General features: G+C 44.8%; 1 protein-coding gene across 3 annotated transcripts; it reads left to right on the top strand.

The window, feature by feature from the left end:
• Positions 1-390: 390 nt before the first annotated feature.
• MARVELD2 (MARVEL domain containing 2) lies at positions 391-24,521 on the top strand. 3 transcript variants are annotated; one of them, XM_027520133.1, is made up of 7 exons: positions 391-492; positions 5,474-6,637; positions 7,763-7,798; positions 13,572-13,720; positions 18,658-18,829; positions 21,818-21,868; positions 22,466-24,521. In XM_027520133.1, exons 2-7 carry the CDS (start codon positions 5,489-5,491, stop codon positions 22,586-22,588), a joined length of 1,680 nt encoding a protein of 559 aa, XP_027375934.1. In that variant the 5' UTR covers positions 391-492; positions 5,474-5,488; the 3' UTR covers positions 22,589-24,521. The 3 variants fall into 3 exon arrangements, with proteins under 3 accessions (XP_027375934.1, XP_027375936.1, XP_027375935.1); XM_027520135.1 differs by lacking the exon at positions 391-492 and adding an exon at positions 565-664; XM_027520134.1 differs by lacking the exon at positions 391-492 and having other exon boundaries at positions 4,526-6,637.
• Positions 24,522-25,056: the final 535 nt, after the last annotated feature.

Below are 25,056 nucleotides of genomic sequence, written 5' to 3'. Positions count from 1 at the left end.
TCTGTATTTCAATGTTTCCTAACATGCACTGTCTGCCATGTATCATTGGACATAGGACACGAGTCTCCTTCATCCAGTGCCGAACTTTTTCAAAAGTAGGGAAGGAAGGGAATGGCAAGCTTGCGAAGAACACTCCGGAGGGTTTAATCCAATGGCAACCCACCCAGTATTCTTGCCTGGAAAATCTCATAGACCGAGGAGCCTGGTAGGCTACAGTCCATGGGGTCACAAACAGTCGGACACGACTGAGCGACTTCACTTTCTTTTCTTTTAAAGACCTTTCCAGAGCTCTCCCAGCGGAGCCTGATCCGAAGCTATTGCTGTAAGGTGTGGTTGGCGGGGGTGGGGGACACCGACCCGCCCAAGCCCCAGGCGGGAGTCTGGGCCTGACAAAGCCGGGCGGGGCGAAGCTCGGCCCGGCCCCGCCCCAGGAGCCCGATCTGGGTTTCGGAGCCGCGGGCGGCGAGGGCGCTTTGGCAGGTGGCCGCTCAGGTGAGCTGGGCCCAAGGGGTGGGGCCCACGTGACCGGGACGCGGGCGGGGAGGGGCCGGCGGACCCCAGGCAGGTGCGCGGTGGGGAGGGGGGTAGGCCCCTCGGAGCTTCCTGGCCGCGCGCTTGCTGCGCCGCCCGCCACTACCTTCGGCCGAGGCCGGCCGCCGGCGCGGTAAGGGGTGCGGGCCCCGGGGAGAGCTGGGGCCTGGGAAGCAGGAGGGCCCCTCGGCCAGCCAGGTTTCACGCGGCGGACACAGGTGCCGGGCGAGACGCGCCCCACCCCCGGCCGGGAAGCCGCGGTGCTTCCGGGCGCAGGGCTATTCCGACCTGGGCTGGTCCGGCCCAACTTAGTTCCGGCCGCTTTGGGCCGGAATCTTGAAAGACTGAAAATGCTTTTTCACTCCGACTCGGAGACGCGTACCTGGGGGTGCAGAGCTAAAGACCGAACGAATAGGTGGGGCGGGGTGCGGAGCGATGAGCCGCGGCCTGGGCAGAGACCCCGACAAGGATGCTTGCAACTTTTCCCGGTTCAAAGCGCAGTTCCCTTTCCACTGGAAACCAGTAGTGTGTGAAATCTGCCTGTGTCTGGGGCCCAGCGTAACTTTAAAAGCCAGCTAAGTGGTGATTCTGTGGTGTAAAGGTGACCAACTGGATTCCTGTAACTTTCCTGGGGAGACCGTTTCTTCTAATCACCGCTATGGTGTGTGCAGACCGAAAGAAGTCAGGGCCCCGGGGCTTGAACAAAACAAAAATTCGCCCTGCCTCAGCGTGCTGATTCTAACTGGACGCTCTATGAGACCCTGAAAGATGCTAGGGGTATCCAGATATAGAAATGTAAAAATACAACTGACTGAACCCTTCTAAAATCACATAATTTGCTATTTCACATTTCTCCAAATTTGGAATTTTGACTTTTTAAGGTGATCTTAGGCTTCCCTTGTAGCTCAGTCAGTAAAGAATATGCCTGCAATGCTGGAGACCCGGGTTCGATTCCTGGGTCGGAAAGATTCCCCCTGGAGAAGGAAATGGCAACCCACTCCAGTATTCTTGCCTGGAGAATCTCAGGAACAGAGGAGACTGGCGGGCTACAGTCCATGGGGCCACAAGAGTCGGACACGACTTAGCGACTTAACCAAACCACCACCAAGGTGATCTAATTCAAATAAGCTACTTTTCAGAAGTCTTTCTGTTGTTCAGTCTCTAAGTCGCGTCGCACTCTTTGCAACCCCATGTATGTAGCCCTGCCTGTTCTTCACTATCTCTTAGTTTGCTGAAACTCATGTCCATTGAGTCGGTGATGCCATTAGAAGTGAGCATAAATTAGATCCATTATGAGTGAGTGAAGTCGGTCAGTCGTGTCCGACTCTTTGCGACCCAATGGACTATAGCCTACCAGGCTCCTCTGTCCACGGGATTTTCCAGGCAGTAATACTGGAGTGGATTGCCATTTCCTTTTGCCAAACTGCTGCTGCTGCTGCTGAGTCGCTTCAGTCGTGTCTGACTCTGTGCGACCCCAGAGACGGCAACCCACCAGGCTCCCCCGTCCCTGGGATTCTCCAGGCAAGAACACTGGAGTGGGTTGCCATTTCCTTCTCCAATGCATGAAAGTGATCACAAAGTGAAGTCGCTGAGTGGTGTTCGACTCCTAGCTACGCCATGGACTGCAGCCTACCAGGTTTCTCCGTCCATGGGATTTGCCAGGCAAGAGTACTGGAGTGGGTTGCCATTGCCTTCTCCATTCGCCAAACTGGTATCCCTTAAATGCCTGTATATCAAAGATATTGAAGGATATGTAAAACTTGTTAAAGTTATTTGTTATGCTTTTGCCTCTATTTTTTTAGGAAAATGTATTTCAAGAATTATACTAGTACTACGCATTCTTAGAATTTAAGTACTTTTAGACAACAGATAAAGAGATAAAGGACCAAAAAATACTGCTAATTGCTATCATTTATATAAATTATTTTCTGTACTAAATTTTTTCTCCTACTTTTCATTGGGCACCATGTTGGGACTCACAGTTAATTCTTTAAAATTGGAGTGCCCCTTTAGAAAACCCCAGAATTTAGACCTCTCCAGCTCCACTCAATACCCAGGTGATTGTATTTAGTCTGTGGTAGTATATACCCTTCAGTGGGCAGCCTACCTACTTGTTAGCTTTGCCTGAACTTTTAACAGGTATCTTAGACTCTCTTTAGGCTGCTCCTCAAAGGACTAAGCTGGGCAGTGTAGAAATGTTGTAGATAAAATGATCTGATGTCTGGGATTTGCTTTAATCTATTCATGAATAAGGGGGAAGGTATAGATGAAACAGTATTGATAAGTTGATAATTATTGAAGGTTGCTAATGGGCACATAAGGGCTCGTAATACTATTCTTTCCACTTTTTATTGTGTTTGGAAGTTTCTTTATTAAAAATTTTAATTCCCTGTACAGAGAGTTTGACCTCTTCTTGCCATCTTTGTTGCCACCACCATGGCCCATTGGAGTACAGTTGACCCTTGAACAACACAGCTTTGAACTGTGAGGGTCCATTGAGATACTTTTTTTTTTCCAATAAATATATATACAGTACTGAGTGGTTTGCAGTTGGTTGAATCCCTGGGTTTGGAATCCCAACTACACCTTACCAACTCCTCCTGTGTTGGCCAAGGGTCAACTGTATTTCAGTGACCTCCTAGCCGGTCTCCCTCTTTTCACTCTTTTCTCCTGGAATGCACTATTAACACAGCATCCAGAGTGATCCTGTTTAAAAAGGTAATAACATCATGTCAGACCTCTACTGAAAATTTTCCAGTGGCTTCTCATGTCACTCCCAATAGAAGCCTGAATCCTTTCTAATGATTTTTAAGTCCTAAGGATTCAGACAGCCTCAATTCTGCTACGCACCCTCATTGCTGTTGCTGCCTCCATGCCTCAACAATGCTAGGCACTCCCACTTTAAGGCTTTTATGCTAGCTGTTCCAGCTGCCCAAAACACTTCCCCTGATACCTGCCTGGCATCTTCTCTCATCTCCTTCGTTTCTATATTCAGATGTCTTGTTCTCTCTGAAGAATTCCCTGGCCACTCTATGTAAAATTATAGCATCCTATCCACACTGCACTTCTTACCCTCTTTCCTAACTTTGTTCGTTGGCATCTATTTCACTTGCCTTATCTATCATCTGTCATCCCTGCTGCCCACCCCCAGAATTTAAGCTGCATGAAGGCAAGGATTTCCATCAACTTTTTTCACCGATACATCTTCAGGAAACCTTGTGCGTGAGAGGTACTTGGTAAATAATTGTTTGAGTGATAGATCTCTGTTTGACAAAGTAAAAACAAAACCTTAGGAATTTCTAAATTGTTCAACATCGTAAAGGTGGGATTACCAGCTTTAATTCTGAGAACTTTACAGTGCCAAGTATAATACCATGTGCCCAGTGAGCCTTTAATAAATACTCATGAGCAGTTTGAGGGAGAAAAGCATTGTACCTTAAACATAGTAGTTATAATAGCAAATAGTTTCCTTTTTGCATATGTGTTCAGGTCATTGATTTCTTGAAGGAAATCATCAAGTTTGATAAAAAGTTATAGATATTTTCTATTTTTCAGATGGATTAAATACTCTCTAACACGACTGGGTGACTTCACTTTCACTTTTCACTTTCCTGCATTGGAGAAGGACATGGCAACCCACTCCAGTGTTCTTGCCTGGAGAATCCCAGGGACGGGGGAGCCTGGTGGGCTGCCGTCCGTGGGGTCGCACAGAGTCGGACACGACTGAAGCAACTTAGCTTAGCAAGACAGCTTTTTGGGCTTCCTTTGTGGCTCAGCTGGTAAATAATCCACCTGCAATGGCAGGAGACCTGGGTTTGATCCCTGGGTTGGGAAGATGCCCTGGAGAAGGGAAAGGCTACCTACTCCAATATTCTGGCCTGGAGAATTCCATGGACTGTATAGTCCATGGGGTCGCAAAGAGACACCACCTTCTAAAAAGATTTTTTATTTATTTATGGCTACATTGGGTCTTTGTTGCTATGCACAGGCTTTCTCTGGTTGCAGTGAACAGGGGCTACTCTCTAGTTAACGGTGTGTGACTTATTGCAGAGCACGGGCTCTAGGCGCTTGGGCTCAGTTGCGCCCAAGCAGCTCACAGGGTTGCGGCTCACAGGGTTAAAGCTTTGGGCGCAGTAGTTGTGGTCCACAGGCTTCGTAGCCCGGAGGCAGATGGAATCTTCACAGACCAGGGATTGAACGCATGTCCCCTGCACTGGCATGCAAATTCTTAATCACTGGACCACCAGGCAAGTCTTCTGAGATACTTTATGAGTCTTTCCATGGCTCAGCAAATCACCTTTAAATAATTGCTCTGGAAAGAGTGATGTCCATGGGCATTGCTGTGGCTCTGAGAAGTCAATTTTCTAGTATCAAGCGTTATCCCATTAGAGTGGAAGAAGTGACTCCCAAAACATGACTTCCCAAGTTAGGAAGGAAAGGGGCTCTCCACTCCATGTGTTTACCAGACTGATTCTCGTGGGCTGTTCCAAAACAGACTTGAGTTAATGAAAGTGAGTATTTGCTGACCCATCAAATTTTGGTATGCTCAAACTCTTAAATATGTTTATTTAGATATTTGAGGAAAGGACTCTGCTTGGAATGTGTTAGCACCCTGCATTAAAATTTAGTCTCATTTTTGGTTTTTTACATTTTGTTGTTTATAGGGCTTGTAGGTAAATTTGACTTATAAATGCTGTAATCCCTAAGGTTTAAGATTTTAATTGCCCTTAAATCTCATAGAATGGTTCTGTATCCCTGGCTAATGTAATTGTTACACATGTTTAAAATGTATTTATTTGCTTTGTCATTCTCTATATCATGATGATTAGATATGATCATATTGGTTTCCTGAATATGATCATTTGCTACTAAGTGACTAAAACCAGCATCATTGAAGGGATACATAACTAAGCATAAGAGATAACTTGAATCCTGACCCCAGGTGTGAACATCACAAATGTCATCCAGTGACAGAAGATCCAGGAATCGGGACAGACACTATGATGAGGTCCCAAGGGACTCGGACTATCCAGATGGCACCGTAAGAACCTTCCAGACTCTTCGAGACAGTGAGCTGGCTGTGAGCGCTGATCCATTGCCACCACCCCCTCTCCCATTACAGCCACCCTTCGGCCCAGAATTCTACTCAAGTGACACAGAGGAACCAGCCATAGCGCCGGATCTCAAGCCTGTAAGACGCTTTGTCCCTGAGTCCTGGAAGAACTTCTTCAGAGGGAAGAAAAAGGACCCGGGGTGGGATAAGCCAGTGTCAGACATCAGATACATCTCCGATGGAGTGGAGTGTTCACCTCCAGCCTCGCCCACAAGATCAAACCGTCGTTCACCCCCAAACTCCTGCAAAGATCCTCACGGCGAGTCCGAAGGCAGCTGGCATTCCCAGAAAGAGACTGAGGCCGTGTTTCCTCACGATCCCTATGGATCCCTAGGCCGACACACGCACACAGCCCGAACCTACAGCGAGAAGGTGGAGGAGTACCACCTTAGGTACTCCTACATGAAGTCGTGGGCAGGCCTGCTGCGGATCCTGGGGGTGGCCGAGCTGCTGCTGGGGGCCGGCGTTTTCGCTTGTGTCACAGCGTACATTCACAAGGACAGCGAGTGGTATAACATGTTTGGGTATTCACAGCCCTACGGCATCGGAGGCGTGGGTGGCCTGGGCAGCACCTATGGGGGCTATTACTACAGTGGCCCCAAAACTGCTTTTGTCCTTGTGGTTGCTGGCTTGGCCTGGGTGACCACCATCATCATCCTGGTGCTTGGCATGTCCATGTATTATCGGACCATCCTCTTGGACTCAAATTGGTGGCCGCTCACTGAATTTGGAATCAATGTCTCCTTGTTCATTTTGTACATGGCCGCAGCCATAGTCTACGTGAATGATACCAACCGAGGGGGACTCTGCTACTATCCGTTATTTAACACGCCAGTGAACGCAGGATTCTGCCGGGTGGAAGGAGGACAGATAGCAGCCATGATCTTCCTCTTTGTCACCATGATTGTTTATCTCATCGGTGCTTTGGTTTGCCTAAAGTTGTGGAGGCACGAGGCGGCCCGGAGACACAGGGAATACATTGAGCAGCAGGAGGTAAGGGATTTCACCATCTTTGTTCTTTCTTTCTGCTATTAGCTCCCTCCTTAAATACCTATAGTTCTGAAAACAAAGCCGTCGTTGTTGTTTTTAATGGTCTGAAGTTCCAAAGGCCTCACTCCGTATCTGACGTGCTCTGACCAGATAACCCACTCTGGCGTGTCACTGCTGTGTAATGTCGCAAGTAGACCCCAGATGTGTAAGGTAATATATAGTTCGTTGGTTGCACTATTGTCTGTCCAATAGGTAAGAGAAGACACAGCTATTGAATTTCTATAAAGAAGAATAACAACATATTCAGTAAAGTAAATGGCCCATCCTTAAGAACAATCTTGATTCCTTAGTATGGTAAGACTTAATAAAAAGCACAGTTGTTCAGTTGCAAGAGCAAAGTGCTCATTTAAATCTGTAATGAAATCTGAAACCCACTTTTCTTGGAGTTTATAAATTTATCTCAGTATTGTAAGCATATTTTTAAGTTTTACATCTGTGTATGCAAAGTACAGAATTTTAAATTCTAATCAGTGTGAAATCAGATGGTGAAACACATCCTTATAATTTTATGTAATTTAATAATAACGGAGTTCTTAATATCACTTCAAATTCTATGTTATGATGGCTGTCACTCATATAATTCTGTTATTTCTTTTCCTTTTCCTAACAGAAGCTTGTTTTTATAAGACTTTGCATAATGGTTGATTAAACTTGAATGATGCCTGTTTGTGTTGCTGTAACTTCCTAAATGTTAAGACATACTGATGTGTAGCTTTTTTAATTATAAAATTAATAATGTAACCATTCCAAACTCTTTAATTGTGTGAGGCAGTGGGAATCAAGAATAAATAAAATCTCTAGGTAGTTCAAGGCAACTCCATAATCGTCGCCACCATCTCCTTATTGCCAGCTCTGCTCTCTGCTCCTGATTGACAGGGAGTCACAATTATTTCTCCTCCTCTCATTCTCCACTGGTCCATCAAAGCGTGGCCAGGAGAGTCAGGAATCCATCTGTAGAGAAGCAGTATCTATAAAATTGAAATTGGGCTGTAAATACAAAGGGACAAAACTATTTGCTCAGTAGCTTCACACACCTCTAAAAAGTCATTTTAACTCTTTCTGTTCCAGATAAGTGAGCCATCATTGCCATCGAAAAGGAAAATGGTAAGAACAAAGTCCACATCATATTTTATCTCTGGATTTGCCAGTTTTCTCTCTTGTCTGTTTGTAGATCACCTGTCTGTAAAAGTGTATCTATTGCAGTAAGTTCGTAATAGAACTTTTTAGCTTTTTTCTAATACTAAGAGGGCCAAATCAGACAAGGCTATTTGTAGCATCTTTTGGTTTTGTTAGCTGAAAGTTTCTGCAAGTGAACACAGTTGGTTCTTATTATATATTTAATTGTTTTTTTTAATGAAGGCGATTCTCCCTCATTTTTTTCAGTGTCTTCAGTTCTTCTCCATTCTTTCCTATTCTTGTCACGCTGCTTTCAGATGCCAAATTTTGTCGTGTTGGGAAAGAAATCCCCATTCCACAGTTTACTAACTGTGACAGTAGACAAGGTGCTTACCTTCCCAGGCCTCAGTTTCTTAATCTATAAAATTGAGATGCTAATAATTTCTACCTCACAAGTTTGCTTGAGAGGATTAACTGAGATGCTGTTATTATAATTATTGTATATATAGAATAATGTAATATATTTCAATCATAATTTTACCTCATTGAAAAGTTCTTTTTTTTAAGATATTGGGCATTATTTTTTTCCTTTTTTTTGGAGGCCGGGGAGACCACATGGGATGTGGGATTTTAGTTCCTGGACTAGAAATTGAACGCGTGCCCCTGTAGTGGAAGCATGGAGTCCTAATCATTGGGCCACTAGGAAAGTCCCTGGGCACTATTTCTAAGCAAGAAGATAAGAATCCAACCTTTGGATTTGTTTGTTTCTTTAAAAAGGAAGTGTATTCCCTTAATTCAAAATGCAAAAGGCTGTCTCACAAAGTCTTCTCCCGTCCCTGTATGGTGGCTTCCCAGTTCTCCCGTGGGGGCACCCAGTGTTACCAGTATCCTGTATTTCCTTTCAGGAGTGTGTTAGATATCTATTTGCTTTACTCCTTCTTTTACACAAATGGTAGCATACCATACCTACTGTTATATCCCTTATTTTTTTCTCTTAACAATGTATTTCTAAGATTTTTCCTTATTAGTACATAGAAAACTTCTGCATTCTTGGTTTCTAACTACGGAATATTGCATTTTGTGGTTAGACTGTAATTCATTTAGTCAGATATTAACATGTAAGTTGTTTCTAGCCTCTCACTATTAAAAATAGTGCTACAGTGAATAACCTTATACATACGACTACATACTTATATGGACTTCCTTTCATATATGTGCAAGAACACTGAAATTCTGAGAAGAGAGTTTCTGGATCAAAAGGCATGTACATTTTTGGTTTGACTGCCAGATTGCCCAATAGAAGGTCTACCAGTTTCTATCCCCAACACACTACAGGCTTCCTCATACCCTCACCACACAATGTTAGGAAATTTGTTAACATCTGTCAACCTGGTAGGTGAAAAATATCACTAATGTAGAAATTTGCATTTCTCTTATCAGGAGTGAGGTTGAGCCTTTTTCATATGTTTGCATTTTCTTCCCTATTAACTGTCTGTTTATATCTTGTCCAGTTTTTTTTAATTGGGTTGCTAATTTCTTTAAGTTCTTTTTTTTTGTTAAATGCATTCATTTTGAAAATACCTTTGATGGGGTTCTTTTTTACTTTGTTCTCAATTACGTTGTAACATACAAATATTAATACTATTTGAAAACATCTTGTTCATGTTGAAATAAGAACGTTATTAAGTGGATGAACAACAGCCTATCTCAGCAATCATGATTAAAGCATCGGTGTCATCATTAATTCATTCATTGAACAAACACGTGACAGGTTGTGGGCCAGTGACATGGATGCAACAAGGAACATTATCTCCATTTCCCAGGGGCTTACAAATCTAGTGAAAAACACAGACAAAAGATTAGTGGAGTGATTGTGTGTGAGTGTGAGAGCAAGCGAGCAAGAAGTACAAAACTAAATAACTCACAGATTTGTGTTTCTATGTCATCTCCTCGGGAAATCAATTTATGAATGATAGTATCTCAAGTTCAACATTATTCACTGATCAAAGCAACTTTGAGGATCTGTAATTAGTCATGGTTTTTAAAGGGTCAGTTGCATTAAATGATTGACACATATATGAAGTCATCTGAATTACAGCTGAGCCTTGCTGTGGTTTTCTTGGAGATCCATAAGTCTTTAGAAATCAAGGGATATCTGACCAGTCCTGACTGACCATGCATGGGAATAAGTGAGACTGGTATTAATAGCTGATGTATAGAATATTGAAGAGTTTCTCTCTCACAGGACAGTGTGGACCAAATGTTACAAACCTCTACAGTTGAAACATTGTTCATAGAATTAGAGAAATACTGCTTTGGGAGGGGGGGCATTTTGGTTGTTTTTTAATTGTACTTTGTTTTAACTTCCTGATTCTCTTGTGTTTTAGTTCATTTTAAATGTTCATTTATTTATTCAACATTAATTGCGTCAGGATATACATTTCAGTTAGACTTGTGACTAACTCAGTGACTAACAATCAGAGTAAGCTAAATGGATCATCAGTTTTCTACAGAAAGAAATTCTAAGTCCTTAAGTGTTGAGCAGATTTCTAAACTAGAAAAGTCAAAATCTAACCTGAAGAAGTTCCCTGGTGGTCCAGTGGCTAAGACTCCACATTCCCAATGCAGGGGGTCTGGGTGTAATCCCTGGTCAGAGAACTAGATCCCACATGCTGCAACTAAGATCTGATGCAGCCAAATAAATAAATAATTTTTTCTAATCTAATCTGGGCATAAAAAGTAATAGTGTGGGTTTGGGATTGGGGTCTGTGCATCATGACATCAAATACACTTACAGGGAGGGACAATCAGAAATTGAACAAAAGCACCCTGAAACACATGTCTGACTCTCCCCATTTCTAACTTGACAATGTATTCCTCCAGCCCATTTTTTATTTGAAAAGCTTAGTAATTGTATCCATAACATTACTTACCCCAGGCTTAATTGATTTCTCTTGCCTCACAGCAAAGCTTTTCTGTGACAAGACTAGTTTTTGCTAGATGCAGAGAAAGGTCATGAAATCTGGGGCCATGTGTTTGTAATCTGGAGTACTGTTTGAGAGTGGTGTGTCCTAGGGCTGGAGCCCAACTAACTTCCTTCCTGTGAAAGCCTGAAGAGGTTTTCATTTTTGTGTCATGTCTAGTTCTAGATTTTTTTCCCCAGGAGATTTTCTGAATTGATATCAGTGTGGTTCACCCAAAAGGAGTGAAAGAAAATGTTAAGAGCATAAAAACAGGGGGGAAAATGTAAAGCAGGTGAGATAGTCTGTGTGGAAATATGATTTCTTAGAACTCCTTTTTATATTAAAAGGTAAATCTTGGAATTAGGGACGGGCAAGTAAGGAAAATGAATAGCTTTGGCTTGAAAAAACTTGGTGACTGCACCCATGAAATTAAAAGACACTTGCTCCTTGGAAGAAAAGCTACGACCAACCTAGATAGCATATTCAAAAGCAGACACGTTACTTTGCCAACAAAGGTCCGTCTAGTCAAAGCTATGGTTTTTCCGGTAGTCATGTATGGATGTGAGAGTTGGACTATAAAGAAAGCTGAGCGCCGAAGAATTGATGCTTTTGAACTGTGGTGTTGGAGCAGATTCTTGAGAGTCCATTGGGCTGCAAGGAGATCCAACCAGTCCATCATAAAGGAAATCAGTCCTGAATATTCATTGGAAGGACTGATGGTGAAACTGAAACTCCGATACTTTGGCCACCTGATGCGAAGAACCGACTCACTGGCAAAGATCCTGATGCTGGGAAAGATTGAAGGTGTGAGGAGAAGGGGACTACAGAGGATGAGATGGTTGGATGGACATGAGTTTGAGCAAGCTCCAGGAGTTGGTGATGGACAGGGAGGCCTGGCGTGCTGCGATTCACAGGGTTGCAAAGAGTCAGAAACGACTGAGCGACTGAACTGACTGACTGAGGGGGGAGCCTCACATGGACTCTCCTGTCCAATGTGACTACCCGGGTAGAATTCGTGATTTTGACCATGCAATCTGAGCCTGCCCCAGCACTGCTGACCAAGAGGGTCAGTGTGCTCCCTAGACACTTCTCAAGCAGCTGTGGGGGAAAACAGGTTGTTAAATATTTAGAAGCTAGAAAGGGATGCCATGAAATGGAAATTCACTTACTTAAGCCAAAAAATTTCCACTGATTTTAATACCATGTTGGATTTTCAAGATTAAGCATTAAAGAATTCAATAGGATGAAGAAGTGGCCTTCTGACCAGCGAGGAACAAAGTGCAACAGATGCTAACCTCAGAATATGTTTCCTAAAATAGTCTTGTTTGATCCCGTTTCCTCTGGGTTTTCTGCTCTCCACTCGCATTCCTGCTGTTTGGGTCCGTGGCTGGGCATCGTTTCTGCGGAGGAGCCCTGGTTCTCCTTCCACCTGCTGGGTGCAGGCTTCCCCTCTCAGTAGCCCTCCCCCAGGGCAAGTCAGCAGCCTCCACGTCTAAGCTGGGCTTATCCATGGGCTGCACTATTTGGTGAGTTAACAGTTGGAGGTTTTTAGCGTGAGCTAATGTTAAATGAGACCTCAAAGGCAGCCTCTGAGAGATAGAGAAATCAGGAAACAAAGGATTTGCAAAGCTGCCTGACCAGGTAAAGAGCAAGGTTTTAAATTCCTGTTTTATATTTTGTTTTCAATAGACTAGGGTCCCTCCCCAGCCACTCTCAATTAGTTGATGGAGTTTTATTCAGCAAGCACAGACTGAAGACCGGAGGAGTGGAGGGAGCTTTCTTCTATGTCACGGAAAGCAGTATGCCTTTGCCCACCTCTGCCCATCACAGCCTCATTTCTAGTGTGCTACTTGGGCTTCCCTGGTAGCTCAGTAATTAAAGAATACGCCCACGATGTGGGAGAGCTGAGTTCGATCCCTGGATTGGGAAGATCACCTGGAGTAGGAAATGGCAACCCACTCCAGTGTTATTGCCTGGAGAATCCCCATGGGCAGAGGAGCCTGGTGGGCTACAGTCCATGGGGTCGCAAAGAGTTGGACACGACTGAGCAACAAGCACAGCACCACAACCAGAACTTCAGGGAACTTTAGGATTGAGTGATACACATTTAGGAATACCAGGGCTTCCCTAGTGGCTCAGACGGTAAAGCGTCTGCCTGCAATGCGGGAGACCTGGGTTCGATTCCTGGGTTGGGAAGATCCCCTGGAGAAGGAAATGGCAATCCACTCCAGCACTCTTGCCTGGAAAATCCCATGGATGGAGGAGCCTGATAGGCTACAGTCCATGGGGTCACAAAGAGTCGGACATGATATACATTTAAGTAAACTGATTTCCTCCTTTTATTCATTTAAAGAACCCAAAAGTCAAAAAGTACTGTTTTTGAGGGGCTTTAGGGTTTTTTTTTCCTTGGCTGTGCCGTGCAACTCACAGGGCCTGGGCTTTCAGCAGTGAGAGCGCAGTCTTAAGTAGAAAGGCCTGGGTTTTCATTGTTGCTTTTCACTTCATAGCTGTGAGACCTTGAATTCACTGAATCTCTCTGAACCTTACTCCTTTATTTGTAATGTGGAAACCCCTCTCCTGGAATCCACCAGCCTCTCCAGCCTGCTTGGTATTCTGGGCACTGCCCAGTGGGGCCCCCAAGCACTCTATTCCTTTTTTTTTTTTTAATGAGACTAGATTTTTAAATTATTATTATTTATTTATTTTTGACTGTGCTGGGTCTTTATTCCTCTAAGAATGAAGTTGACTTTTTTTTTGCTCTGTTTATAAATAAATCCTCTTTTCCCCTCTAACTGTAGTGTGACATGGCCACCAGTTGTGAGAGACAGAGAGACCAAGAAGTTAATTTTAAAGAACTGAGAGCAACGAAAATGAAACCTGAACTTCTGAGTGGACCTATTCCCCCGGGCCACATCCCAAAACCCATTGTGATGCCAGACTACGTGGCGTGAGTATCTGCCTTTCTTCAAGGTAGAGATAGCAAGGTTCCATTTGGAATTTCATTTTTCTGTTCATCTTCAAGTTAATACTCTGCTTAAAGTCAATTATATTTGAACAGTTGTTTGTTTCCTGAGAGGTAGTATATTGAACTGAAGGTACAGTATGGTCACTGAGAAATAAGGTAATAAGCTGATTTCCTGTTCCTCTTGTTTTAATGAAAAAGTTATCACTTTGATTTTCTTTTCTTCCAATTTTGAGATATAAGTGACCTACAGCACTGTTTATGTTTAGTGTGTACAGTGTAATGAAATCATGAACTTACATGCATTATAAAATGTTCATCACAGTAGGTTTAGTGAACATCCATCATCTCATATAGATATAAAATTAAAGAAAGGAAAAAATTTTTTTCTTGTGATGAGAACTCTTAGGATTTGCTCTTTTAATAATTTTCATATATAACATACAGCAGTGTTAATTGTGTTTATCATGTTGTACATTGCGTCTCTGATACTTATTTATCTCATAGCTGAAAGTTCATAGGTTTTGATGACCTTCATCCAATTTTCTCTCCCTAAACTTCCTCTTCCCCTACCCCTGCCTCTGGTAACCACAAATCTGATCTCTTTTTCTGTGAGTTTGTTTTTGAAGCATAATTGACCTACAACAGTATGTTAGTTCCTGGTATACAACATAATGATACAGTGTTTCTATACTTTTCAAAATCATCCCCAGGATAAGTCTGTTATCATCTGTCATCAAACAAAGATACTACGTAGTTATTGACTATACTCCCTGCACTGGACATGTCCTACCTGTGACTCATTTATTTTGCAGCTGAAAGTTTTTACCTGTTAATCTGCTTTACCAATTTCTTTGTTTCCCCCACCTCTCTCCTCTCTGGTAACCACTACTTACAGGTGACATAGATGGTTTTACGGCTTCTGTCTTTTAACCTTCCTACTGGCTTTATACGGGCTTCCCTGGTGGCTCAGAGGGTAAAGCGTCTGTCTGCAGTGCAGGAGACCCAGGTTCGATTCCTGGGTTGGGAAGATCCCCTGGAGAAGGAAATGGAAACCCACTCCAGTACCCTTTCCTAGAAAATCCCATGGACAGAGATCTGGTAGGCTACAGTCCATGAGGTCGAAAAGAGTCGGACACGACTGAGTGATTTCACTTTCACTGGCTTTGTACACCGAGAAGGCAATGGCACCCCACTCCAGTACTCTTGGCTGGAAAATCCCATGGATGGAGGAGCCTGGTAGGCTGCAGTCCATGGGGTCGCACAGAGTCGGACACGACTGAGCAACTTCACTTTAACTTTTCACTTTTATGCATTGGAGAAAGAAATGGCAGCCCACTCCAGTGTTCTTGCCTGGAGAATCCCAGGGATGGCGGAGCCTGGTGGGTTGCCGTCTATGGGGTCGCAGAGTCAGACAAGACTGAAGCGACTTAGCAGCAGCAGCAGCAGCAGCTTTGTACAGGGCTGATTTACTACCTTTACTGTATATTTGCCTTTACCAATAAGATTTTTCTTTTTTTAATTTTCAGGTTTCTAGTTAATGGTCTTTTCTACTTAAAGAAGTTCCTTTAACATTTCTTGTAAAGCTAGTTTGGTAGTACTAAGTCTTATCTTCTGCTTGTCCATAAAATTGTTTGTTTGTTTGTTCTTTGTTTTTGTCTGTAAATTTTTGATTTCTCCATCATATCTGAATGAAAGCCTTACCAGGTAGAGTATTTCTTGGTTGTAGATGTTCCCCTATCATCACTTTGAATATATTCTATCACTCCCTCCTGGCCTACAGAGTTTCTACTGAAATGTCACGTGATGGCCTTATGCCAGTTCCCTTGTGATAAATTGTTGCTTTTCCTTTGTTGCCCAGGCTAGGGAAGTTTTCAGCTATTAATGTGTCTAAATATTTTCTCTGTCCCTTTCTCTGTCTGTTCTCCTTCTGGGACCCCTATAATGTGAATGTCAGTGTTCATCATGCTGCCCCAGAGGTCTCCTAGAGTGTTCTCACATTTTTTTGTTAAATCTTTTTTTGGCTCAAGTGAGTGATTTCCATTGCTCTGTCTTCCAGTTTGCTGATCTGTGGCTGTGTATCATCTTATCTACTATTGCCTCCTTTTCGGTAGAGTTTTCATTTCAGTTATTATATTCTTCAGCTGAGCTCGGCGTCCTTTTTATTTTTTGACTCTTTGTTTAAACCTTCTAACTTCTCACCCTGCTCATGCACTCTTCTCCTGAGTTCTTTGAAAATCTTTATGAGTATAATCAGGTAGTTTGCTTATTTCCACTTTACTTGGTTTTCTGGAGTTTTATCTTGTTTCTTCATTTGGAACATAATTTGCTGTGGCTTCATTTTGCCTAATTTGCTGTTTTTATTTCTGTGTGTTTGGTTGGCAGTTTTGTTTCTTGGCCTTGAAGTAGTGGCTTTTTGTAGAAGATGTCCCGCTTGTCCCCACGGCGCACTCCCTTCTCATCACCAGAGCTGCATGCTCTAACGGTATCCCCTGTGACGGCTGCATGGGCCCTGCTGTGACGGCAGGCTGCCTACCGTGGACGTCTGATCAGCGTGGCTGCCTCCTAGTCCTGCCGCCAGGCCCGGCCTTGTGTGGAGGTTGCTGGCCACTGGTGGGTGGAGCTGGGTCATAAGGTTGATGCCTGTGAAGTCCCGGGGGTCCTGAGGCTAGTGTTGGTCCACAGATGGGCAGAGCTGGTTTCCAGGGTTGGTGGTTGCAGGCCTGGGGAGCCCAGGTCTAGGGTCAGCCTGCTTGAATGAGGCTAGTTCCTAGCATGGCTGGCTGTGGGGTCCAGGGTGTCTCAAAGCTTGTATCCGGTCCCAGGGCAGCTGCTTTGGGGCCCAAAGTGTCTCAGAGCTGAGCTTGGTCTTCTGGTGCTGGTGGGTATGCTGGGGTCTGGCCAGGGGAAAGAAAGGTGGGCGGGGGTGGGGGGGAGGGTTAGTCTGATGACTTCAGCCTGTCAATGGGAAAGCTGGGGCCCAAGGGATCCCAAGGGTAGTGCCAGTCAGCTGGTGGGGTGGCGCCAGGTCCCGGGGTCCTGGAGTTGGTGTGCGCCCACTAGTAGGGCCAGGTGCTGGGGCGAGTGCTGGCCCACAGGTAGGCAGAGCTGGGTCCTGGGGTCTCTGGCTACAGGGTCTAGGGGTCCCAGAGCTGGTGTTGGTCTTCTGGTGGACGGGCCCACCTGGCCCCCTAGTGAGTGATACTGTGACCCCACCTGGCTAGCTGCTGGGCCTGAGGCATCCCAGTACTGGTGCTCACAGGCTGGTGGGCAGGGCATCCCAGTACTGTGCTCACAGACTGGTGGGCCGGGCATCCCAGTACTGGTGCTCACAGGCTGGTGGGCTGGGCATCCCAGTACTGTGCTCACAGGCTGGTGGGCTGGGCATCCCAGTACTGTGCTCACAGGCTGGTGGGCTGGGCATCCCAGTACTGGTGCTCACAGGCTGGTGGGCTGGGCATCCCAGTACTGTGCTCACAGGCTAGTGGGCTGGGCATCCCAGTACTGGTGCTCACAGACTGGTGGGCCGGGCATCCCAGTACTGTGCTCACAGGCTGGTGGGCTGGGCATCCCAGTACTGGTGCTCACAGGCTGGTGGGCAGGGCATCCCAGTACTGTGCTCACAGGCTGGTGGGCTGGGCATCCCAGTACTGGTGCTCACAGGCTGGTGGGCTGGGCATCCCAGTACTGTGCTCACAGGCTGGTGGGCAGGGCATCCCAGTACTGGTGCTCACAGGCTGGTGGGCAGGGCATCCCAGTACTGTGCTCACAGGCTGGTGGGCTGGGCATCCCAGTACTGGTGCTCACAGGCTGGTGGGCTGGGCATCCCAGTACTGGTGCTCACAGGCTGGTGGGCAGGGCATCCCAGTACTGTGCTCACAGGCTGGTGGGCTGGGCATCCCAGTACTGGTGCTCACAGGCTGGTGGGCTGGGCATCCCAGTACTGTGCTCACAGGCTGGTGGGCAGGGCATCCCAGTACTGGTGCTCACAGGCTGGTGGGCTGGGCATCCCAGTACTGGTGCTCACAGGCTGGTGGGCAGGGCATCCCAGTACTGTGCTCACAGGCTGGTGGGCTGGGCATCCCAGTACTGGTGCTCACAGGCTGGTGGGCTGGGCATCCCAGTACTGGTGCTCACAGGCTGGTGGGCAGGGCATCCCAGTACTGTGCTCACAGGCTGGTGGGCTGGGCATCCCAGTACTGGTGCTCACAGGCTGGTGGGCTGGGCATCCCAGTACTGTGCTCACAGGCTGGTGGGCAGGGCCTGGTCCCTGCACCAGGAAGCCGGAGGGAGGGTTCCAGAATGGCGCTTGTGGTAGAACGAGCTCTACAGAATAGCTGCTGTCAGTGTCTGTGTCCTCAGGGCGAGTTCCAATTACCTCTTGCCTCTCTGGGAGGCTCTCCAGGATCAGCGGTGGGTCTGACCCAGACGTCTTTCAAATAACTGCTTCTGCTCTGGATCCCGGAGCGTGTGAGATTTTGTGTGCGTCTTTTAAGGGTAGAGACTATTTGCCACAGGCCTCAGAGTCTCCCGAAAGTAAGGCTTGCTGACCTTCAACACCAAATTTTCTGGGGCCTTGTCTTCCCAGTACAGAAGAGCCCAGTGTGGGGCTCAGACACCTCACTCCTTGAGCAGACCTTCTGCAGTTGTAGTCAGCCTCCCGTTTGTGGGCTTCCCATCCAGGGGTATGGGTCTTGACTTTACTGTATCTCTGCCCTCCTACCCATCTTGTTATGGTTGCTTCTTTGGTAAACATCTTTAGTTGTAGAAGATATCGTCTGCTAGTGTTCTGGTCTCTCTCAGCAATAGTTGCTCTATAAATAGTTGTAATTTTGCTGTGGCCATGGAAGGACGTGAGCTCAGGATCTTCCTACTCCACCGTCTTGGCCACGCTTCAACTTTGGTTTATTTTTTTTCCTCAGGAAATACCCTATGATTCAGACAAGTGATGAGCGAGAACGCTATAAAGCTGTGTTCCAGGACCAGTTTGCAGAGTACAAAGAGCTCTCCGCAGAAGTCCAGGCCGTCCTGAGGAAGTTTGATGAGCTGGATGCCGTGATGAGCAGATTGCCGCATCGTTCAGAAAACCAGCAGGTGAGGGCCTGCACTGTTGGGGAAGAGTTCCAATAGAGGAAGTATGAATTCTGACTTTGTCCAAAATGTAGAGAAGGCATAACCGTATACATCTGCTGTCTGGGGAAGTCACTTGAGATCTTCAGGGTGACAATTCAAAATATATCATTTAATGTCTTTTGCTTTCAATTGTTAAACTGCATTTTATTTTCCTACTTAAGTAAAATATAAATTTGCCTAAGGTGCACACTGAGTCAATTAGGGTCCCAAAGGAGACAGAAAGCACACTCAAACTAAGATAATTGGAGGAGAGTTTATTCACAAATGGTGGACGGAGTGTAGAGGAGCCGCCAGTGGCCGTGCATTCTCCAGGTAAGTCACAGCTGAGCAGCTTGCACCCCAGGCCCAGAGAGCACAGCGGGTAAGGGTGGAAAGTGGACCTGAGGCTGCACGTGTGAGCTGCAGGGCCCGTGCTTCAGACCGATGACCGTGGCTATGGCAGAAAGGAAAACCAAGGTGGACACGGCAGTCATAGGAGACTCATGCTTTTTCTCTAATGTTTTGTCTTTTTCACATTTTAATATCTGGGAAATTAGGATGCCCTCATAATCAATGGCATTTTTTTACCTGACATGCATTTCTTTCATTGAAATATAATTCACATGACATAAATTCATTGCTTTTAAGTGTCAATTCAGTGGTTTCGTGGTTTGTTTGTTTGTTTGTTATGGGTGTTTGTGGGGTTTTTTAGCTATGCCATACAACCTGCGAAATCCCAGTTTCCCTGATTAGGGATTGAACCCACTTCCTCAGCAGTGTAAGCCCAGAGTCCTAACCACTGGACTGTCAGGAAACTCCCTGGGTGGCTTTAATATATTCACAAAGTTGTATAACCATTACCACTCTAATTCCAGAACATTTTTATCACCCCTACAAAAAAAATATACCCCTTAGAACTAATTCCCCATTTCCCCTCTCTCCAACCACTGACAACGACTAATGCTTTCTGTCTGTATGAATTTGCTTATTTTGAACACTTGGTGTAAATGCAGTAATATAAGTGTGTGCATGCTCTGGTACTCAGTTGTGTCCAACTCTTTGCAACCCCGTGGACTGTAGCCCACCAGGCTCCTCTGTCCGCAGAATTTTTCAGGCAAGTTTGCTGAAGTGGGTTGCCGTTTCCTCCTCCAGGGGCTCTTCCCAACCCAGGGATCAAATGCGCATCTCCTGCACTGGCAGATCCTTTACTGCTGTGGCACCTGGGAATTGGCCTCGAATGTCTGGCTTCTTTTGTTTAGCCTCATGTTTTCAAGGTTCATCAATGTTGGGTCGGAAATCAATATTTCATTATTTTTTGTGGTGGAATAATAATATTTATTCCTTTGTATGAATTTTTTTATCCATTTATCAGACAATGGACAGTGAATCATTTCCATGTTTGGGCTATTATAAATAATGCTGCTATGCACATTTGTGTGTAAAGGAACACACACATGTAAAGGAACATTTATCCTTTATAAAAAGAATGTATTAATCTAATCTACCACTTGTGTCATTGAAATTTTTAAAACTCATACAGCATTTTTTTAATAAATGTCAAATGTATGTAAATAGAGTCTATATCCATATTATATGGGGCTTGCCTGGTGGCGCAAAGTGGTAAAGAACCCGCCTGCCAAAGGAGGAGACATAAGAGTCACAGCTTCAACCCCTAGGTCAGGAAGATCCCCTGGAGGAGGGCATGGCAACCCACTCCACTATTCTTGCCTGGAGAATCCCATGGACAGAGGAGCCTGGAGGGCTACAGTCCATAGGTTGCAAAGAGTTGGACACGACTGAAGCAACTTAGCACACACATGCATATTTTATATGTAGATATGTATATTCTTCTCCTGAGACCTCTGTTAGTTGGGCATTTTGTTTTGACCAGACTTTTACACGTACATTTAAATGAGTTATAACTATGAGCTCTCCAAGCCAAATGTGTGGAGTCGTGACATTTTCCCAGCCTTGGAGTGATGGAAAGGTGTTGGCTAAGAGACACCTGTACCGGGAACCAGGAAGAGTCCAGCACAGAAGGCAGGCCCAGGATCAGTTAGTACCGTTTGGTGAACAGACAAGGTCCACAGTTCCAAGAAGGGCGACCAAGTTTAGATGAGGAAGGGAGGAGCAGGCGCCAAGCATCTAGATCAGCGCAGGTTGGAAATAGCAGGCTGGTTGGCAGACAGATGTTAGAAACCCAACCGTCTTGTGTGGTCTCGAAGCCCAGGCCCGGTGGTCTCAGGTTTGTAGGCTGCTTATGAGTGAACAGGGCTCAGGAGGTGGGTCTGCAGTTGGTGGGGTGGCAGGGTCCTGATTACAGCAGGCACAGAGAGACTGAGTCCTCCAATGATAATCCCACAGGGTGTCGACAATACTCATTTCCTCTGGTTTTTCCACGGCTTGGCAAGCAAGTAGCCAAACGACAGGGCTGCAGTTAGTCTCCTCCAGGCCTTATGCAAAGTGGAGATATTAATTGTATCACAAAAGACAGCCTCTGGTCCTCAGGCTGAGCTCTGCACGGGCAGGAGTCTGCCAGCCAGGCTTATTCGTCTCCACTGTGTACTCAGTACTCAGTGGCCAGTGTACTATTGAGACATTCTTTTTTTTCCCCCTCGCTGTGCTGGATCTTGGTTGTTGCCTGCGGGCTTTCTCTAGTGCCAGCGAGCGGGGGCTTACTCTCTAGCTGCGATGCCCAGGCTTCTCATTTCAGTGGCTTCTCTTGTTGCAGAGCGCGGGCTCTAGAGCACCGGGCTTCAGTAGTTACAGCACTGAGGCTCAGTAGTTGTGGCACACGGGCTTAGTTGCTCTTTGCGGCATGTGGGATCTTCCCAGACCAGGGATCGAACCCATGTCCCCCTGCATTGGTAGGCAGATTCTTAACCACTAGACCACCAGGGAAGTCCTCTTGAGATACGATCTGAGTAACTGCAAGTATTTTCATTTACGTATATGATATATTATTTTTAGGAACATGAGAGAATTTCAAGAATCCACCAAGAGCTTAAGAAAAAGAAAAATGTGAGTAAAACCATTTGCTTCATATGGTGTAGCCTTATCCGGGTACAGTGGTGTCGGCTGACAGACTTCAGATTGTTGAAGCTAATGTAGTTCTTGTTTTGTGATTCTTAAGATGCTACTTGTTAGGAACTGCGGGTGGCTGCTGGGCGCCCTCTGTCCTCTCTGTCCTGAATACACTCTGCTGTGTCCTGCTTTAGGAACCCAGGGAAATGAGCCCCCTGACGGAGCTCTTCACCCACATTCATTCACAGATTTAAGTTCTTCTAGAGGTTTCTAATTCCATCCCTAACTTAATTGCACAAATCAATAGAGGCTGGGGAGTGCTTTTAGTAATCCATGGTTTACTCTTTAATGTATTCTAAACTACTCAAGTTAAGGGCACGTTAGCTCTCTACTTCTGACTCAATTTTGCTGTGAACCAAAAGCTGTTCTAAAAAATAAAATCTACTGAAGTACATGTAGAGAACTTCCTATTATTCTAGTTGGGCAGATTTTGAAATCTGCTATGAAAAGCCATTTTCTGGGTGATAATGTGTGTTTCTATGGTTTTCACTGAGGCAGCCAGCGGCCGGGGTAACAGCTATGTTTCTTTTCCAGGATCCTACATTTCTAGAAAAAAAAGAACGCTGTGATTATCTGAAGAATAAACTTTCTCACATAAAGCAAAAGATTCAAGAATATGATAAAGTAATGAATTGGGATGTACAGGATTATTCTTAAAACTTATTTGAAGCCACTTTTTTATATCATGCTTAATATTTATTTACTATCTTTTTTATGCTGGTGTCTGTGATAGAGAAGCAAATGCCTCATGAATAGGCTTCTGGTTGGTTTAGCTGATAAGTCACGTTAAGACAGTTTGCAGTTGCATTTCAGACATTTCAAAACAAATTCAAATTTACTAAGGGCCTTTACTGAGAGTGGAAGAAATTCTGGACTCATCTGTGTGCAAGTTATATTTATGTTGTTCAAATTGATTCAGATATTGTGTCCTTGTGGTGTGACGATTGAGTGAAGTCATCAGTCCTGGTGCTGCTCTTTCCTTTTTTACTTAGGCCAGTTCCTGGGACTTCTTAGGACAAATGTCTCATCCTAGCCAAAGATGTCATTTCTTCCCTTGAAAGGGGTTTGAATCCTAGATCAACATTTTCAAGCCTTATGACCGTGGGCAAGTTGCTTAACCTGTCTGTGTCCATTTCCTCATCTGTACAATGGGGCAAATTATAGTACCTACCTCACAGGGTTGTTATGAGGATTAAATGAGTTACTTTTGTGAGCACTTGGAGCACACTGTAAGCACTGCACCAGTGTTTGTGAAATACAGATGTGTTTGTGGAGTGAATAATCTACCCAGAGTAAGTCTCAAAGAAAGGACCATAATGAGCAAGTCCAGCCAGCTAACCCAAGGCCATGGCCTGTAAATAACTCTTACACACGTTGCTTCCCTGTGGCCCTGTGCCCACTGGGGTCCAGTGCAACCTTCTTACCTTTCTTTAATCAACGTCACTGTGTTCCCACTTCATGTTCCCACAGCCCAGCCATTCCTCTAAACCTCAGATAGAAAGACTGAGCTTTTACTGTTTCTTTTTCTGTCCTGTTTAGACGTCCATCCTAAGGCCCCGTGATGTTACATCTTACTTAGAACCTCCCTTCGCTTTATTGGAATGCTTCATCATCCCAAGAATTAGCTTGACTTTAAGGCTGTATTCATGAGAAATGTTTTATTTTTGTTAATGTGAACAAGAGACTGCCTTAAAAATGTTTTTAAAAAAATCATTGTTATTGGACCCTATTCGGCAGCATCCATCTTGTAGATAATTTCCCAGGTATAGAAGTACAAGTCACTAAGTCGTGCCTGACTCTTTTGACCCCATGGACTGTAGCCCACCGGGCTCTTCTGTCCATGGAATTCTCCAGGCAAGCATACTGGAATGGTTGCCATTTCCTTCTCCTGGTGAGAAAGAAGTAAGTAAGTAGTAGGAAGGAAGTAGTAGGAAGTAAGTAAGAAGTAGTAAGACATAAAACTAATGCTTTGGAAAGATAAAATTAAGGAGCAGCAAAAATGTTTAGAAAAAAGGAGACCAGGTGGGAGAATGCAGCAAATCAGAAATATAATGTTTGCTTCATATAGCTGCCATTCACATAATTAATACTTGAGGAATTTTCTAAGGTGATAAAACCAAAGAAAAGCATGTGGAAAAACAAATTGGTTACCGAATAAGCTTTCTAGTTCTTCTTTGTCAGTGAAATCTCATTTAGTGTATATTGTTAATATTTTCAGTCCTCAGTTCTCAGACAAGGCTTAGGGTGCTACGAGTCTTAAGAGGTGAACTGAGGGAAGTGTGAGGCCCCCTCCGAAACCCTTCTCATGAACTAGAACAGCTTCACTTTCTGTTTTATATACTGGGGTCCCATGTTAACATTTCACTTAAGAAAGACACCTATGCTTTAAAAAAAAAAGATGAAATAATACCACTTTGATAAACTATAAAGAGTTAGATTAATACTGAAATGAAGTGTCAGGGAAATTTAACTTGTGAAACTATATTTTACTATAATTGTAAATGTTAATCTTTGAAAACCCGTGTTGTAATGTTGATTTTTGCAGTTTTTATGTAAATACGTAGGTTTATTAAAATTTCAGTTACCTGTTGTTTTGTGTGTGCCCTTTATTGTTTACCTTGCTGGCATTCCTGAGTTGACTGGGCATGTTCTTGAAAATATTTTCCATTATCAGAAAATAAAGTGGAAAGTCATTGGAAGCTTGTAGGTCATAATGCTCAGGTGACTCCTCCCCCACTACTTGCAGGAATTCAAAGTCAAGGCCGCTTTTGGTTTCCTTAGGCTGCCTGCCTTAACCAAGTACCACAGGCTTAACACAGAAGTGTGTTGTCTCACAGTTCTGCAGGCTGGAAGTTGCAATCAGGGTGTCAGCATGACCAAGCTCCCTTGAAGCGTGTAGGGGAAGCCTTCCAGGTTCGCATGCTTTTGGCTGGCTGTCCTTGACCTTCTTGACTTGTGTACATATCCCCTCAATCCTCTGTCCTCACGTGTCCTTCTCCCTGTGCCTGTCTTCACACGGCCGTCATATTGGATCAGAGACCAACACTGTCTAGTCGCCTCATCTTAACTGATTATACCTGCGAAGACCCTGTGTCCAAACACTGTCACATTCTGAGGTCCCAGAG

The sequence above is a fragment of the Bos indicus x Bos taurus genome, chromosome 20, assembly GCF_003369695.1.
Source record: "Bos indicus x Bos taurus breed Angus x Brahman F1 hybrid chromosome 20, Bos_hybrid_MaternalHap_v2.0, whole genome shotgun sequence".
Lineage (NCBI taxonomy): Eukaryota > Metazoa > Chordata > Mammalia > Artiodactyla > Bovidae > Bos > Bos indicus x Bos taurus.
Note: the sequence above shows the minus strand (reverse complement) of the source record. Positions and strands in the feature narration are given on the sequence as shown.

Bases quoted from the DNA above. Each gene is read 5' to 3' on its own strand.
- MARVELD2 (XM_027520133.1), top strand. From the start codon at position 5,489: ATGTCATCCAGTGACAGAAGATCCAGGAATCGGGACAGACACTATGAT. The intron at 13,721-18,657 runs GTGAGTATCTGC...TTTTTTCCTCAG, and splicing joins GTGATGCCAGACTACGTGGC to GAAATACCCTATGATTCAGA. The intron at 21,869-22,465 runs GTGAGTAAAACC...TTTCTTTTCCAG, and splicing joins AGCTTAAGAAAAAGAAAAAT to GATCCTACATTTCTAGAAAA.